This window comes from Myotis nattereri (assembly GCF_964212035.1).
Source record: "Myotis nattereri genome assembly, chromosome: 5".
Taxonomy (NCBI): Eukaryota; Metazoa; Chordata; class Mammalia; order Chiroptera; family Vespertilionidae; genus Myotis; species Myotis nattereri.
Genome location: NC_138080.1, coordinates 30060481 through 30076848, shown reverse-complemented (window position 1 = coordinate 30076848; position 16368 = coordinate 30060481). Strand labels below are relative to the sequence as shown.

The 16368-nt window shown below is 55.8% G+C and overlaps 1 protein-coding gene across 4 annotated transcripts; it reads right to left on the bottom strand.

The window, feature by feature from the left end:
• Positions 1 to 112: 112 nt before the first annotated feature.
• Positions 113 to 7395, bottom strand: MATK (megakaryocyte-associated tyrosine kinase). 4 transcript variants are annotated; one of them, XM_081090913.1, is made up of 13 exons: positions 7336 to 7395; positions 5556 to 5614; positions 5105 to 5218; positions 4895 to 5010; positions 4596 to 4815; positions 4091 to 4184; positions 2883 to 2948; positions 1770 to 1869; positions 1605 to 1689; positions 1428 to 1501; positions 1106 to 1301; positions 648 to 734; positions 113 to 550 (listed from the first exon to the last, which is right to left on the bottom strand). In XM_081090913.1, the coding sequence occupies exons 2-13, from the start codon at positions 5562 to 5564 to the stop codon at positions 311 to 313; spliced, it is 1401 nt and encodes a 466-aa protein (XP_080947039.1). In that variant the 5' UTR covers positions 5565 to 5614; positions 7336 to 7395; the 3' UTR covers positions 113 to 310. The 4 variants fall into 4 exon arrangements, with proteins under 4 accessions (XP_080947039.1, XP_080947037.1, XP_080947040.1 ...); XM_081090911.1 differs by lacking the exon at positions 7336 to 7395 and adding an exon at positions 6912 to 7149 and having other exon boundaries at positions 5556 to 5593; XM_081090914.1 differs by lacking the exon at positions 7336 to 7395 and adding an exon at positions 6840 to 7148 and having other exon boundaries at positions 4602 to 4815.
• Positions 7396 to 16368: the final 8973 nt, after the last annotated feature.

Sequence of the window (16368 nt, the reverse complement as noted above, 5' to 3'; positions counted from 1 at the left end):
CGACTGGCAGGTGGACTGTCCTGAGCTGAGTGAGGGGGGGCAGTGTGGACCCCCTGGGCCGAGAAGACGTTGGGGGTGGCAGAGAGAGACTCAGAGGCCCACAGTTCTTGGAACCAGTCTTTATCGAGGCACCAATCCTTCTCCTGGGTCTGTGGTATCCAGGGGCTGCCCCAAGCCCCCCACAAGGGCCTGCTTCTGTGCTGTGAGCCAGGTGGGCGGCTTGCTGGCCCAAGCCTCCTGAGGCCCGGCCGGTGTCCCCACCCTGAGCCCCCCACTCTGTCCTCTGGGGCCATGGCCCCACCAGGCAGGGTCAAGGCTCTTGGCTGCGGGGCAAGGTGGAGCCATCAGTGTCCTGTCCTTCAACATGGCCAGTGGCGCCCGCGCTGCGCAGCTCCCGGGCCAGCTTCTCAGCCAGTTTTCGGAAGGTTGGCCGGCGGGTAGGCTCCGCCTCCCAGCAGCTGTTCATGAGGGTGTGGACAGGGCCTGGGCAGCCCTCAGGGGGCTCCATGCGGTACCCCTTCTCCACAGCCTCTGTCACCTCCTTCAGCGACTGTGGGCAGAGGGCACAGCAGTGTGGGCTGGGGTTCAGGGCTGTGGCCCCAGACCCACATGGAACCCAGTGCCTCCCCCACCCAGGCCATGCTCACCATCTTGGGGTATGGAGCCCGGCCATATGAGAAGACCTCCCATAGCAGCACCCCGAAACTCCAGACATCGGACTTGCTGGAGAATTTCTGTGGGGTCCAAGACCAGGGTGAGGAGGGACCCTTCAAGGTTTCCGCTCCAGTCCCCGATTCTTCCAGGAAGTCCCCCTGGGTTGGCCTGCACTCTCTGGTCTCTTCCTAACAGACTCCATTCCCGGAGTCCTTGCCCCTTTGACCAAGTGCAGCTCAGATGTGGTGCAGGGAGGGGGCTGGTTCTTTGCCCTCAGCACTGAGCCCAGAAATGGAGAAACAGGCCCAGCCAGGGTCACACACAGGATGGACCACGTACTCACTGGGGAGGCAGAGTCATTCGCCTTGGAGGTTCAGAGGCCAAGACACGTGCCCAGGGTCACACTGTGGAGCTGGGGCTCCCAGGTCCCTGGGGACAGAGGGGCGCTCACCCCATGTTTGAGTGCCTCAGGCGCTGTCCACTTGACGGGCAGTCGGCTGGAGTCCAGCCCCTTCCTCTCAGCCTTGACCAGGCCAAAGTCGCTGACCTTGGCCACGAGGTCCTCAGAGATGAGGATGTTGCGGGCAGCAAGGTCTCGATGCACCAGCTTCTTGCTCTCTAGGTACTCCATGCCTTCGGCCACGTGCCTGGGGGCGGGGGGGGGGGCACAGGGGCTCCAGTGAGCAGGTCAAACATGCCCAAGGCCAAGCTCCTTCCTGCGTTTCTCCTTGGCCTTGGAAAGCCCCTTTCCCACCCACCGGGGCCCCACTCACAGGGAAAACTGCAGGAGCTGGGGGGTGTTCACAAGGGCCCGGCCCCGAGTTCGTAGAAAGTTCACCAGGTTGCCCTGGGTGGGGAGGGGAGGGAGACACGGGGCTCGGGTTCGAGGCTTCTTGGCTGCCTCTCCAAGTCCCACCTGCACCCCCACCTGCATCTCGGCCCCACCGCACCTTGCTCACGTGCTCCATGACGATGTAGAGTCCCTGGTGCAGGATCACGCCCAGCAGACGCACCAGGTTCTTATGCTGCATCTTCCTGTGGGGGGACAGAAGAGGGGGTGAAGGCGCGGCTGGCACCCCCACCCCCAGGGTGCCTAACCCCCACCGGGGACTCACGTCATGACTGCTGTCTCATCCAGGAAGGCCTGGGCTGTCACATCGCACTTGATGTTCTTCACGGCCACCTTCTGGCCCAGGTACTCGCCCTGCAGGACGGCTGGGGGTGGGACGGAGACAGACAAAGGGACACACCCGCTCACATTGACCCCCATGTGCACCAACACAGCTCAGGCCCCAGGCCTGGAAACCCCCTCGGCAGTACCAGCTCCGAACCCCTACACCCTGAGCAAAGAGGACCTAGGGGTCTGCAAACTCTGTCCCGAGGGCCAAATCCAGTCGTGTGTTTTTCAAGGACCATGAGCTCAGAATGCTTTTTATATTCCTGTTTGTTTTTATATTCTCAAATAGTTCAAAACAATGTTATTCCATGACACATGAAAATTATCGGGGGGAAAATTCAGTGTCTACAAATAAAGTTTTATTGGCACACAGGCACTCCTGTTGGTTTACCTATCATCTGGGGTGGCTTTCCTGCTACAAATGCAGAGCTGAGCAGATGTGACAGACTGGCCTGTAAAGCCAAAAATATTTGCACTTCGGCCCTTTACAGAGAAAGTCCATAGGTCCCTGACCTAAGCCCTAGAGCAGTGATGGCGAACCTTTTGAGCTCGGCGTGTCAGCATTTTGAAAAACCATAACTTAACTCTGGTTCCATGTCACAGAAATTTTTTGATATTTGCAACCAGAGTAAAACAAAGACTTATATTTTTGATATTTATTTTATATATTTAAATGCCATTTAACAAAGAAAAATCAACCAAAAAAATGAGTTCACGTGTCACCTCTGACACGCATGTCATAGGTTTGCCATCACTGCCCTAGAACCTTCCAGAATAATCACTTCAGGGAATGGCATTCCAAGCACAGGACCAGCATGTGCATGAGGTGGAGGTGTGAGGGACTCGCACTCGCTGGGTGTCTGCCCGAGTATTTACTTCACAACAGCTGTTGTCAGCCCCCTTTCACAGAGGAGGAAAGAGACTCTGAGAGGAGTGGTTTGTCTTCAGCTGCCCAGCAAGTAGGTATTAAATCTGGATGTGAATTCATGTCTGTGACTCCAAAACGTGAACCCCCACCTTCCTTCAGCTCGCCAGGCCACGCCCTACTCACCTCCAAACTCCCCCTCTCCGATTTGCGCTCCCAAGGTCAAATACTGCAGGTCCAGTAACCAGCCAGCTGTGGGGCCAAGACCCGGTCAGAGAGGCAACAGGCTTCCCCAGCCCCTCCCCTCAGGGGCGCCACCTGGGGAGACCAGATGGTGTCCCCCACAGCACCCAGCTGTGGGCACACATTTGGGTGGCTGCTATCCCCAGTAATGGTCCAAAGGGCATGGCTGACACACCCCACTCCTGATACCAGTTCTGTGGTCAAAGGCAACAGAGCCTACCCTCAGGGCTGCCCGTCTCTCCTACCTGGAGACTGTGTCCCTTTAAATACCACAAGGGCTGGTCCCTTTACGGTTCTTAACCTCTGGCCTCCCAGGGACACACACACAGCAAAAATGCAATAGACACGGAGAACAGTAAAGCTTCTGGAATCTTAGAAAGATTCCTGTGCTCTAAGTCATAATCTGTGCTCTGGCCTCCCTGACCTCTTGTCTCAGGCCAGTGTTCTCCTTCTCTAATGCAGGCCTCCTCCCCACCCAAATCAGGAGCCCTTAGGCTCGATCAGGCGTGGCGACGCCACCCTCCACCCGCGTGCCGTCCCCAAGATGTCCCCAGGAGAAATACATGCTTCCAAGGAGACAACCATGATCATGAGGTTCAAAAGACTAGGGGTGGCTATAGCTGGGGGCCTTTGCTTTGGGACTTGGGTATGGATGATTTCACTACACAGAAGCTGGAAAAGCATTTCAGCTGAAGGGAACAGAATGCACAACAGCACGGAGGCATGAGAGGAAATGAGTCACAATCAAGAGGACTTGTGAATGGAGGAGGAGCCCTGTAGATGAAGTACGAAAGAAGGCTCAGCCACAAGGGGAGGTTCTGGAAGGCGGTGGGGCTGCAGGGCCTCCCGCCTTTAAGCAGGGGAGCGATGTGGGTGGGCTTGCAGGTAGAAAGTTGCCTTTGGGACCAGAGGGGCAGGGGGCAGGAGGAAGGGGGACTGGCCCCCTGGAAGGAGGTGGTCTGACGGGAGGCTCTGAGAGGCCAGGAGGGGGCATGAGGGGAATGTGGGAGGGCAGGTGGGTTGAGGTTTGGGCCAGGTTTCTGGCTCAAGTGACAGGGCAGATGATGGGGACGTGGGAGAAGCAGCAGATGTGGAAACCCACTCACAACATGGGCAGGGCGAACATGGGCAGGGAGGGCGCAGGCCCCTACCCTTGGCCAGCTCTTCCTCCGCCGACTTCGCCCCCTGCTTCCTCTTGGGTTTCACGAGTTTTGTGCAGATGGCCCCTTTGTCCTTGCTGTAATGCTGCAGGGTGGGGTGGGGCAGAGGTGGTTGTGAGTCCAACCCCAGGGACCAGCATGTGCCAAGGGGCATCCCTCATCCTGTTCCCTTCCTGGGGGTGGGCTCTGGTTAGGGTGGGCCTGAGCTGATGAGGAGAGGGGTTTGGTTCCCACATGATGTGTTGGGCTGGTTTCCATGGGGATAGGAAAGATGTAAGCTAGCGGGGAGAGGAGGATGGCAGGGGTGTCTCTGGAGGAGCCATCCAGTCCCTGGAAGTGGAACCCAGAGAGCTCAGACCACCTATATGGCTGGTGGTCCATGAGGACCAGCTCCTTCTTGCATTGGGGAGCATGTGGCTCTGGGGGTCCCCATGTCCATCCAGCTGCTGGGATGGGGCAGGGCCTGGGGAACACGCGACTCCTGTCCGAGCTGCACCTCTACCATATCCATGAGGTTGCAAAAGCAGACGGTCTCGTCGATGGTCAGGTGGCCATCTCGGTGCAGAACGCGGTAGTGGATGACGTCGCGGTGGAAGCTCACGCACAGCACGTAGTCCCCGGGATGCCGCACCGACTCCCGCACCAAGAACAGCCCATCCTCGGGCGGCTGCAGCAGCTGCACCGCCTCCTGGCCCGAGATCTTCCCGTGGAACCACCTGCAGTGGCAGGAGGGCGGGTTGGGCCGGGCGGCCGGGCCCTCTGGATCCCTCATCCCTGGCCGACCCCACCACTCACGGCATGAGGCTGAGCTTGGGATCCGCTGAGAGGGCCTCCCGCTCCCGCAGCGCACCCGCCGCCAGCAGCCCCTCCTGCCCGCTGGCGTGGTGCTTGGCTCGGTACCAGCTCTTGCTCTGCCAGGGAGGGAGACAGGGGTCGGTATCGGGGGAGGAGTATGGGAGCGTTCCTGACTGAGTCCCATCTCCAGGCCCTCTGGCCACGGCTCACCTCACAAGCCTCCAGGATGGTGACCATGTCGCCCTTGTGGAAGGCCAGCTCTCCAGGCTTCGGGCGCGTGTGCTCACACTTGGTGATGCATTGGGTGCCTGGGGCCCAGCGCCTCTGGGTGGGAGGCACAGGGGAGAGGGCCAAGGTGACATGAAGGAGATGCCCCAGGGACAGGAAGATTGGATTGGGAGCGGGGAGAGAGGGAGAAGAGGAGATAAGACAGGGGAGCAGCCAGCAGAGAGATATTAGTCACAAACAGAGGGCACCCAGGACAGGTCAGGAAGAAAAGGTGAAGGAAATGCAACACCAAAAGACAGCAAAGCCGGAAGACATCAGCTCAAGGGGGCCTGGGTCAGAGTACATCCTCCCTCCCCATGGAGTTGAGGGCTGTGGACGCGGACTGAGCTGAGCAAGGGCCAGGGATACAGGCATCCAGGTTGGGGGTACTCACTGTGGGCATCCTGACTGAGATGGGCCGGAGTGCCAGGCCTGGAGAAAGCCAGGGTTCACCTGGAGAGGGGGCAGAGACCAGCTGGAGGGCAGATGCAAGCCAGGCTGGGGCTCGGGGGGCCATCACTACCCCTGCCAGCCAGGCCAGGTGGAGGCAACAGCCAGAGGCATGGGGGTCGGGGAGTCATAAATACTGGTTCTCCAGGCCCCTCTGGGAAGGTGGTCTTTACGGAGGGTCGTTCCTTAGCTGAGTCAAAGCCATTACACAGCAGTGACGAAATCGGGGAGCCTAGCCCTACCATTGTTCCCAAAGGAAACTGAAGACCACCATGGGCACAGAGCATGTGGCCACAGGCTGGGCGGAGGGACACGCCTGGCTCAGGCCCCCGCAGCCCACAGGCGCCTGGGGAGCTCAGCGCCACCTCATCAGGCCTGGTTCTTCCTCTTTTCTGGAAGAGCAGGGCAGGGAAACACGGAATGATTCAAGGTCATTGCCAAGAAACTCTGACCCTACAGTGGGACAGTGCAGCCCTGCTGAGCTCGGGGGCTGGCCAGCTGGACCTCTCTAATCCCTCTACCCCACCCCCAGTCCCTCATTGCTGCTGGGGTGAGGATCTTCCCACCCCTTCCTCCCCCATCGACCCCACCACAGGTGGCTGGGCCCGTGGGGCGGGTTCCAGGGTAAGTCTCTGCTCCTCCAGTGTGCAACCCCGTAAATACCCAGCCCTACATGTACTCACACACATACTGATCCATGTACACACAAGCACACAGAGAAACACACCAGGCTTGGACACAGGTGGACACAGGTACCCACAGACCCGCAGGTACGCAAGCAAGGGCACGACCCCCCTAGAGACAGGTGTACACACGCGTCTACAAATGTGTACACACACACAGGTGCTCAGACATCTGGAAACGTATCTGTGTCTCCCTCCCGCCCCTCCCCACCCCCGAACACACACACTTGAACACCTGGGCGCCACACGTTGGGCCACCCGGACAGAGCTACACGCAAGGCCGTGCACACGCATCTGTCACACGCGCACATCCCTCCACGTGGACGCGCGGATACACACACCAGGGGCTCCCCGACGCGCACCCCCTACACCCAGGAAAATACCCTGCTCCCGCCCCGGATCGCCTCTGACCACCGCCGCCCCGGCCCCGACCCGCCGCGCGCCCCGGACGCGCACACCGCACCGGTCCCTGGGGTGCACGCCCAGGCCTCCCGGGAGCCCTCCATACCCCGCGGTCTCCCCCCACATCCCCGCCGCCCGCTCACCTGCTCAGAGGGAGTCTCCGGGCCGCGCCCCGCCCCCGCCCCCACGAAGGCCCCGGCGCCCTGGCTGCGCACCCCCAGGCGGCCCTGGCAGCACAACTTGGAACAAGTTCCTCCGTTTCCTCATTTTGGGCGGGGTGAGGTGGGCTGGGGTGGGGGAGCCGGAGACTGCGGCCTGGGCGGCCCCCGCGGGTCCTAGCGCCGGCCGCTCGTCCTACGCTCGGCTCCGCGCCGCCGGCGGCCCCTCCCGCTGGCCCGGGCGGGGACTGGAGGCGGCCGCCCGCTCCGCACCGCTTCCTGGCCCGCAGCCGCGGGGCGCGCACCTCCCCGCCCACCCCGCCCCCATCCCGGAAGGCGCAGGCCTGGGAGCTTGGAGCAGGTGCCGCAGCGCCCGGGAAGGGGGTGCGTGAGTGAGCGGCGTGTCCGGGAGGCAAGCAACTCCGCGACTCCAACGCCTCCGTCACCTCTTCCGCCAGCGGAGGCCCCTTGAACGAGTTACCTGGCGTTGTCAAGGGCTGCCGGTGCCTGGTGCAGAGACAGCGCTCCAAATATGTCCACCGCTATACCGCGATGGTCGTCATCGTCATTAAGGGAACATTGGAGCCAGAGGGGAAGATGTCCTGCGGCTCAGAGGCCGCACGCAGGTGGAGCAGCCCCGCTTCGGAGAATCACGGTGGTGCCTGAGGGGCCAACCCGCTGGGCCGGAGGCAGGGCTGCCCCTGTCCCGGCCTCCACTTGTCCTCTGTGGGGCCCGGCAGCGCTGACCGCCCTCTCACAGGCCAGCTGGACGAGCCCTGGATGACCCTGCACCGCGCCTGGCCCCCCTTACCGCTCCTTCTGCTGCAGGCGTCCACTTGGAAGAAGCTGATCTTGGGAGAGCGATGAACCAAGACTCCCAGATAACCTGGTCCCCTGTTTAACCTTGTTACTCCCAAAGGCTTAGTGCAGTGGTTCTCCACCTTGGCTGCACATTAGAATCACCTGGGAATCTTTTTAAACTCCATTCCCAGGTGATTCTAATGTGCAGCCAAGGTGGAGAACCACTGGCTTAGTGGCTATGCCTCCAAGGCATCATGGGGTTTCTGGGAATAGTGGACGGCTGCTGAGAGTCACAGAACATCCATGTTATGGAATATTATGCACAAAAACTAGGAAACTATTAAGGTGCTAAAATCTACCATTGTTGAAAACCACCAGCACCAGGATGTGACAGTGCAAACGGCACGATCCCGTGTATGTCATACAGAGAGGAAAGTTCCAGAAGGAACCCTCCACTGGCAACACCGTTATCCTCAGCGAGGGAAGTGAGCAGGAGGAGAGGGGGGGGAGGGCCGCTCCTGCCTGGTGGTGTAATTTATTCGCGGTGGTAGTGTTTGCACAGAGGAGCCCCTGAGAACAGTCCTGCTAAGCAGGGCTCCCGGCTCCACAGATCCCGCGGTGGGAGAGTCCCAGGGTCTGCCCCACCCCCACCCCCTGCCTCCCAGCCACCAGCACAGGGCTGGGATCCTGCACCTGGCATCCTGTCAGGTGATGAAGACCCACCATATAAGGCAAACCATCATCACTTGCCAGAAATAGAAATGCAACATCGAAATAGCCAAAGCAGAAACCGACAGCATCATTAGATTCTCACCAGAGACTGCTGCTGCGGCCCCAGGCCCCACGGTGGAGGCCTGCCTTCCCTTTGCTCGGCAAGGACAGCGTCCAGGATGTTAAGGTGCCCTGGCACCCCTGGAGACTTGGCACAGTCCAAGAGACAGGAAGAGTGTCTGACCCGGCTGCCTTTCTCCCTCCGTGAGTGGATATTAGTGTCTGAGTAATCCTACATCCTCCCCAGGACCCTCAGGGGTCCTTGTCCCATGGTCAGAGGAAGCAAAAGTGTTGAGACAGGGGAAGGATAGCCTTAAGGAGACAGTGTCAGGTGCCAAGTCTCCTAGGGTACAGGGAGCCCCCCAAGGTGTGGACAGGGGCACTGAGCTGTGCCTAACTCTAAGGGTATAAATTTGAGTCCATAGTTTATTTAGGTCAGAACTATTGAAGGGGTGAGCTCCCCATCCCTGGAGGCATCCAAGAATTGGCCACGTTGAATTCCAAAGACGATGGGTCTTCCAATCCCTGGACATGGCAACGGCAGTGTCTCCTGCCTGTTGCCAAGAGCTGGGGGACTCCCCTCCCTTATACCTGCCTGAAGCCCGCTGGTAGCCGCATCCTCGGATCCGACACCGGAATCTCCCAGTCCCAGGCTCTTCACCCTCCATATTTTAGTCCTGTCAATTTGATTCCCCAGGCCACCCGTCTGGAGCTGGCTGGTGATACAGCAGCTCCTCCCTGGTTTTCGGCTGCCTCTAGTTTTCCTCCTTGCCACCATTCACCTTCCATTCTATCACCAAGGGAGGAAAATGGGACTGTGGCCCTTCCCTGCTTTAAATTCTTCCGTAGCTTCTGCTGCCCGCGGGACTGAGCCTAAAACAGTCTGGCATTCAGGGCTCTTCATGTTTGGCCTCCGGCTACCTCTCTGGACTTGTCTGTTTCTGCTCCCACCAAACACCCAACAGCCTGAAAACTACAGGAATTTGCATACTTTTGCACTGCCTGGAATGCACTTCCCCCACCCAGCTGGCATCTCCATCTCATCCTTCCATGCTCATCTCAACTGGCACCATTTTGATGAAGCCTTTTCAAACTCACCGCCCTCCCCACACCCACGCCTTTCTCAGAGTAAGACCTCACTTCTGTGCCTGAAAGGACCCCTCCCTGGAGGTCCGAGCTGCCTCCTCTCGCTGTGTGATGGGCATGGGCCTGGCCTGGTGACTGAGCCCATCAGCCTGCCTGAGGAGGAGCCAGCCTGGAGGAAGCAGATCCTAGAGGCAGAGCGAGACGGCATCTCACAGGGAGAATTCAAGTCCCTGGACTCGGCCACACCTGGAGTGCATTCTGTGCCTCGGGTAGGAAGCAAGCGTTCGCTTTTTGGTTGCTCAGGGGGGCATTCCTGCCACTTGCAACCAAATGAATGGCTAATACTGGAAACGGGGCCAGCAGCTCTACAGAGCACCTCACCCCGCCGACCCTGCCCATCTCTCCGGTGGCTCCGTAGGGCTGCCGTGGTCTGATAGACCATGTATCTTACTTGTTCATCTTGTTTACTGACTGCATCCTTTCTAGAACATCAGCTCCCCAGGGCAAAGTCCCCGTGCAGGGCCTTTGGACGGTTCGCTGCTGTGACTTCAGTACCTGGCACATAGTCGGTGCTCAGAACATATCTTTTAAGCCAATGAATATTGGGGAGGGGAGAGGATGAACAGTGCCTGTCACCTGTGAGGCGAGCACTCCCGTACGATGGGAAAGCTGACGCTTAGAGAGTGCTGAGCTTGACCTTAGGTCACAGGAAATGGAAGACGGGGCTTTGGACTCGGCCTGTCCGGCTCCCGGGCTCACCCGCTGGTGTACCGCAGTGTGGGGCACATGATAGACCCCGAGGAGAATGTGTCCGTGTTTATGCTTTCTGGATTTGGAGGGCAGGCGCGGTAGGGCAGCTGCAGCCAGATGTGGGGACGGCTGAGCTGGTGTTGTGGCCCCTGCAGATCCTCAGCTGGAGCATGAGGCCAGATCAGACCGTCCCAATTAGCTCATCTTTAAATTTAGCCTTCCCCTCCCTGCTGGGGACTCAGGGATTCAGCGGAGGAATCTGCTCTTTCGAGGAAAAATGCTGTATCGCTTGCTTTGTACCCAGACCGTGGTCGGCTGGATCATTCTTGACTGGCGGAACGAAGAGCCCCTCCAGGAAACCTGCTTTGGGGTGCCAGAGGCGATCCACCTTTGATGGGGGAGGCGGTCTGCGCAGCCCCCACATCCCTCACCCAGTCTCCCTATGCTGCAGGTGGAGCCAGGCACATCATTTCCCTGCCGCGCTTGCAGGTTTGCGCTGTGTGAACTGGGTCCAGGTCACTTCCCAAGGCACTCACAGTGACACCCATCATTCAAGACTAACCCACTGCCCGTCACCCTGTCTCACTTTGTCTTGTCCATAGCCCTCCTGCCTCGCCTCACTCCCCTTGACAGAACATATGCTCCGTGAGCGAGGGCAGAGACAGCTCTGGCCTGGGCAATCATTTATCTCTGGAGCCTGGCACACAGTAGGCCCTCACAGAACAAATGAATAGAATCACATGAAAGAATAAAGACCCAGGAAGAAGAGCAGGGGATCCATACAGTACCACAAGGCAAGACGCATCTGTCCGAGGACTTTTCCCTATGTCCCTGCTTCAGGATTCCTCCTTGATCCTCTTCATCCTCTGTCCCCCAACCTTCATCCTCTAACTCAGTGGTTCTCAACCTTCCCAATGCCGTGACCCTTTAATACGGTTCCTCATGTTGTGGTGACCCCCAATTTCATTGTTACAAATTGAACATAATTAAAACACAGTGAGTAATCACAAAACCAATATGTACTTATATATGTGTTTTCTGATGGTCTTAGGCGACCCCTGTGAAAGGGTCGTTCGACCCCCAAAGGGGTCGTGACCCACAGGTTGAGAACCGCTGCTCTAACTGAAGAGTTGGCTAACTGTCTCTGTAAAGGGCCTCATGACCTCTTGCTGGACTACTCAACTCTGCTTTTGTAGCGCAAAAGCCTCCATTAATAACATGTATGTGAACAGGCATGACTGTTCCAATAAAACTTTATGTATGGAATGCTGAAATTTGAACTTCATATACTTTTCACATGCCATGCAATATTATGGCGATTTTTTTCAGCCACTGAAAAATGTGAAGACGCATTTTTAGCTCATGGATGCATAGAAACAGACAGTGGTGGTGGGCTGGAGTTGCTCCCCTCCAGTCTCTGTCTTTATTTTCTTATAAATAGGCACATTTTAGAATTTATTTGACCTTGTAGGTGTACTTCTTAATCTAAATGTGTGAATACTCATGGCATGTGGTAAGCTCTCAAGTGCTCTCCTAACTATATAAAGCTAGCTGACTCGGCGATGAGCCCCTCAAGGGTACGTATGTTTTCTTCTCATCAGAATTAATAGCAGCAATATCTGTAGTGTTCTGCGGTATACTTACGACTGTGCTAAGCTTATAAAACTGTTTTAAACAAAGCATGTATGTCCCACTCCCGGAGGGCTGCCATTAGCGCTTCTATGGGCTGCTTCTCTGGTCTTTGCTTCCATATTTCAAAATAATGTTTTACATATCTTTTTCTTAAATATTTTTATTTATTTCAGTAAGGAAGGGAGGGGGAGAGACAGGCAGAAACATCAATGAATGAGAAAGAATCACTGATGGGCAGCCTCCCGCAAGCCCCCCGCTGTGGATCGAGTCTGTAACCCAGGCATCTGCCCTGACCAGGAATTGAACCGTGACCTCCTGGTTCATCACAGGTTGACGCCCAACCACTGCCCCATGCCAGCCGGGCCGTATCTCTTGATTTATCAGTTGGACATTGTCCTTTGACTTCCTACTCCTGGAGATAGAGACTTAGCTCTCTTATGCTTATTGCTTTCACAATCATTTTACCACAATTCTTGGATAACTGGACATTTAGTGCTGTGTTGGTATATGTAAGTATTGTTCATTTGGAGCAATGAACACCAAGAACACTTTTATTTTCTAGGATTTGGTGTGTGTGTGTGTCGGGGGGTTTTCTGGAGCTAGCGATCGCCTTTGTTTTGTGTGCCTGTGACTCTCTCCCACCCCAGCCTCTCCAATGGAACTAACTTCTCTGCTCAGGGCTGGCTATGCCCAGTGTGGTCCTGGCCTCTCTCTTCTGCAGGATTTAGAGATTCCCGGGACGTCGCACCGATTTCTTGAGTCCAGGTCCCTGTTTCTTGGTTCGTGTCCTTGTCTTGAGAACGTGCACCCACCGCACCTGGGCATTTCCAGACAGCGTTTCCTTCCACTTTCCTGGGAGATCGGTGGTTTGGCTGAGGACAGTGTTCTGGGCGGTGAATTCCTCTTGCCCCGTGGCTTCCCGCTTCCAGTCTTGGGCCGTTAGCTGCCTGCTTCCTCATCCTGTGCTTCACACGTTGGTGGGTGTATTTTCTCTCTCTCTCTGAAAGCTTGTGGGATCTTCCACGTCTCCAGTGTGGGTTTGGTTGGGGTCTATTTCACTTGTTGTGCTGGACTTTCAGTGGACTCTGTTGTGTCTTCCACTCCTCGTAACTTTCTTTTTTTAAAAAAAAAATGTTTTTATTGATTTTTAGAGAGAGAGGAAGGGAGAGGGATAGAGAGATAGAAAAGTCAGGGAGAGAGGAACGTCTTCAATCGGCTGCCTCCTGCACGCACCTCCACCAGGGATCCAGCCCGCAACCCAGGCGTGTACCCTGACCGGGAATTGAACTGGCCACCTTTTGGTTCCTGGTTGAGGCTCAACTGCTGAGCCTCGCTGGCTGGGCCCCTAGTAACTTTCTTAAAGGGCATCACTGGTGGTTCCTTCCACTTCACTTCGTTTTCTGTTTCCTCTTTGTGGAAGTCTCCTTTGTCACATATGGGACTTCCTGGATTGATCTATTTTCTTTTGTTTTTTTAAAAATATTTTTTATTTCAAAGAGGAAAGGAGAGGGAGAGATAGAAACATCAATGATGAGAGAGAATCACTGATAGGCTGCCTCTTGCATGCCTCCTGTTGGGGATCGAGCCCACACCCAGCACGTGCCAAACCGTGACCTCCTGGTTCATAGGTCGATGCTCTACTGAGCCACACCGGCTGGGCTAATTTTCTTGTCTACATTTTTCCCCTTTTTGTCTTCTCATTCTACTCTTTCATCCAATCCCTTTGTTGACATTTTAATTTTGATTCGCAGGTTTCTAATTTCCAAGGGCTCCTTCTGGTTCTTTGAGTTTCTTTTCAAAAGGCAAATGGAAACTTGTTTCCTGGCTTCTGCGTCTTCCCTAAGCTCTCCGAGGGTCACACACACAAGGGCTTTTCTGGAACTGCTTTTTTGTTCTTTATCTCTTTCCTCCAAGTCCCCCTCCCCCCCGCCCCCCGTCTTTGGGTTCTAGTCTCTTCTTCGTTGGCTGGCATTTATGAGGGGCATGCCACAGAGCCGACAGGAAGCTCCTTACCATGGGGGTGGCTTCCCTCTGGGTGATGATGGGAGATGGGAGGACTGGCCCCTGTAGGGGACCCCCCAAATGTCGGTCGCATCTGCAGTTTTCTCATGACCTGACAGCCATCGTTCTAGAAGCTGAGACAGGGAAGGCCTTTGGGGTCACTGTTCCATGTGTGACTTCTCCCTTTAATCGCTGGTTTTCACCCGCATACCTGCCCTCTATCACGCCCGTGTTCTGAGGCTGAGCCTGTCTATGCAGCAAGAGTTAAACATGCATTTTATGACTGAGTTCTCCCCACAGCTCTGCAAGGTTGGTGCTGCTAGCTCTAACCCAGTTTCATAGTCTCAAGGAGGTGGAGTGAGCCGTCCTGGCACCCCTCAGCTAAGACATTAAAGGGCCAACCTGGGACCAGGACCCGGAGGCACCCTCAGTGCATGGAGTGACAACTTTTGGTTCATCTTTGGTTTCTTCCAAGGAAGGTGGTGTTTGCTGACTGAGTAGTGGACAGCTCAGCTTTCTCAGTGAGAGACATAGGGAGACACATGCGTGCCCATGGCACATAACAGGTGATCAACAAACGCGGGTTGAATGAGAAAATGAGAGAACAGCAGTGGAGGAAATAGACACCACAGAAGGAAACCTGTTAAACTTATATCCATGTGCAGGCAAGTACTTGTTAAAATGAGAAGGCGCAGTCCTGACCTGGGGGTGGGGAACTGGCAAAGCGCTCATGGAACAGTACCTTCCACATCGACGTTTTAAATGCCTTCGCATTCTGCTGGCCATGCCCTTCGACCGAGAAAAAATCCCAACCGGTCAGGAACATTTTGCCGCATTGTGATTTGTAATGTTTGAAAATAATCTAAATGTCTGACAGGAGGGGGATGCTTAAGCACATCAGGATATGTTCATTTTGTGGAATATGATGCAGTTATTAAAAATTACCTCTCGCCCGGCCAGCGTGGCTCAGTGGTTGAGCGTCGACCTATGCACCAGGAGATCACGGTTCGATTCCCAGTCAGGGTACGTGCCCGGGTTGCGGGCTCGATCCCCAGGATGGGGTGCACTGGAGGCAGGCGATCAATGATTCTCTCTCATCATTGACGTTTCTATCTCTCTCTCCCTCTACCTTCTTCTCTGAAATCAATAAAAGAAAAAAAAAATTACCTCTCTTCATAATAGCCAAAATAAGTCTGGCTTATTTCACAGATCATAATGTCCTCTAGGTTCATCCACATTGTAGCATGGGTCAGAATTTCCTTCTGTTTGAAGGCTGAAGAATATTCCATTGTCTGGATGGACCACATTTTGTTCATCTGTTCATCTGTCCGTAGACACATGGGGTGTTTCCACCTCTAAGCTATTGTGAGTAATGCTGCTGTGAACATGGGAGAACAAATACCCGTTTCCCAAAACATTTTCTTTTTCAAAACCTGGGCAGACATAAACAGGGTGCTACCCGCCCTCAACTATCACTCCCCTCACCCCCACAGCCTTTTCCACCTTTAAGAACACGGGTCTTCTAGCTTGTCCGCTCAGCAGAGCCTTAATTTACTCACTGGATACATCTTCTCAGCCCTGGAAGCCAAACTAACAGAGAATCAAGGAGAAGGTGGAGCCAACGTTATCCCACACAAGCCCCTGGACCCAGCTGAGTCTTGGAGATGCTCCCTCGGCCCCTGAATGGGACTTATTCTGGACCAGGGGACACTGCGTTTCCCGGCTGTCCATTCGTGTTAGTGACTTGGCAGATGAAGCCAAGGGATCTGCCCTTCCTTTTTTCTTTTTCTTCCCTGGACTGCCGGGTTCAGCTCCAGCCATGCCCACACTCCTCAAGGCATCTCTCCCACACTCGCTGCTGTCTCCTAGCAACTGGCTCTTCCGCCAGCATCCTGCAGCTGAGATCCTGCGTCACTGTCTCAGGAGGCTTCTCCCCCTCGCAGCAGTCTGGCCTCTCGGGCGCCTGGGCCAGTATCTTCCCGCCGGCCTGTTCTGGAGTCCTCTGGCCAGCGGGAAGAGGGCTGGAGAGGGAAGATCAGGGATGACCCCTCTTTAGGTCTTGCGGGAGCTCTATCACCCAGACGTTTCATCCATCTGGACTGAATACATTGCTAACCGACTGCTTGATTTTGCTGTCATGTTGCCTAAATTTGCATGTGGGTTGTTTTTTTTGGAGTTACTGGTCGGGGGGAGGGGTGATGGTGGAAGATTTCATTTTCTGTCAACAGAATTGGCCTTAAACCACCTGGTGGCAAAGATATATCCATCTTCCCCGGGAGCCAGGGATGGGACTGGAGAACAGTGGGCGATGTTGTTTCCAAGAGCTGCCCTTGGCAGTTGGCCACAGCAGCAGGACACAGGGCTTTCCACCAGGTGAGGCTGTGACTCCTACAGCCACATCCTGGTCCCAAAGACGGACCCACTCTCCCTTCCCTTCATCATACTGCCACTGCCCTCACTGACGTCTCTGGGC

What these genes read in the sequence shown, in the direction of transcription:
- MATK (XM_081090911.1), bottom strand. Translation starts at nt 6,963, where the DNA reads ATGAGGAAACGGAGGAACTTGTTCCAAGTTGTGCTGCCAGGGCCGCCT. An exon ending in TCTCAGTCAGGATGCCCACA is followed by an intron (nt 5,219 to 5,555) that starts GTGAGTACCCCC and finishes CCTCCCACCCAG; the next exon opens with AGGCGCTGGGCCCCAGGCAC. An exon ending in GGAGGAAGAGCTGGCCAAGG is followed by an intron (nt 2,949 to 4,090) that starts GTAGGGGCCTGC and finishes TTGGCCCCACAG; the next exon opens with CTGGCTGGTTACTGGACCTG.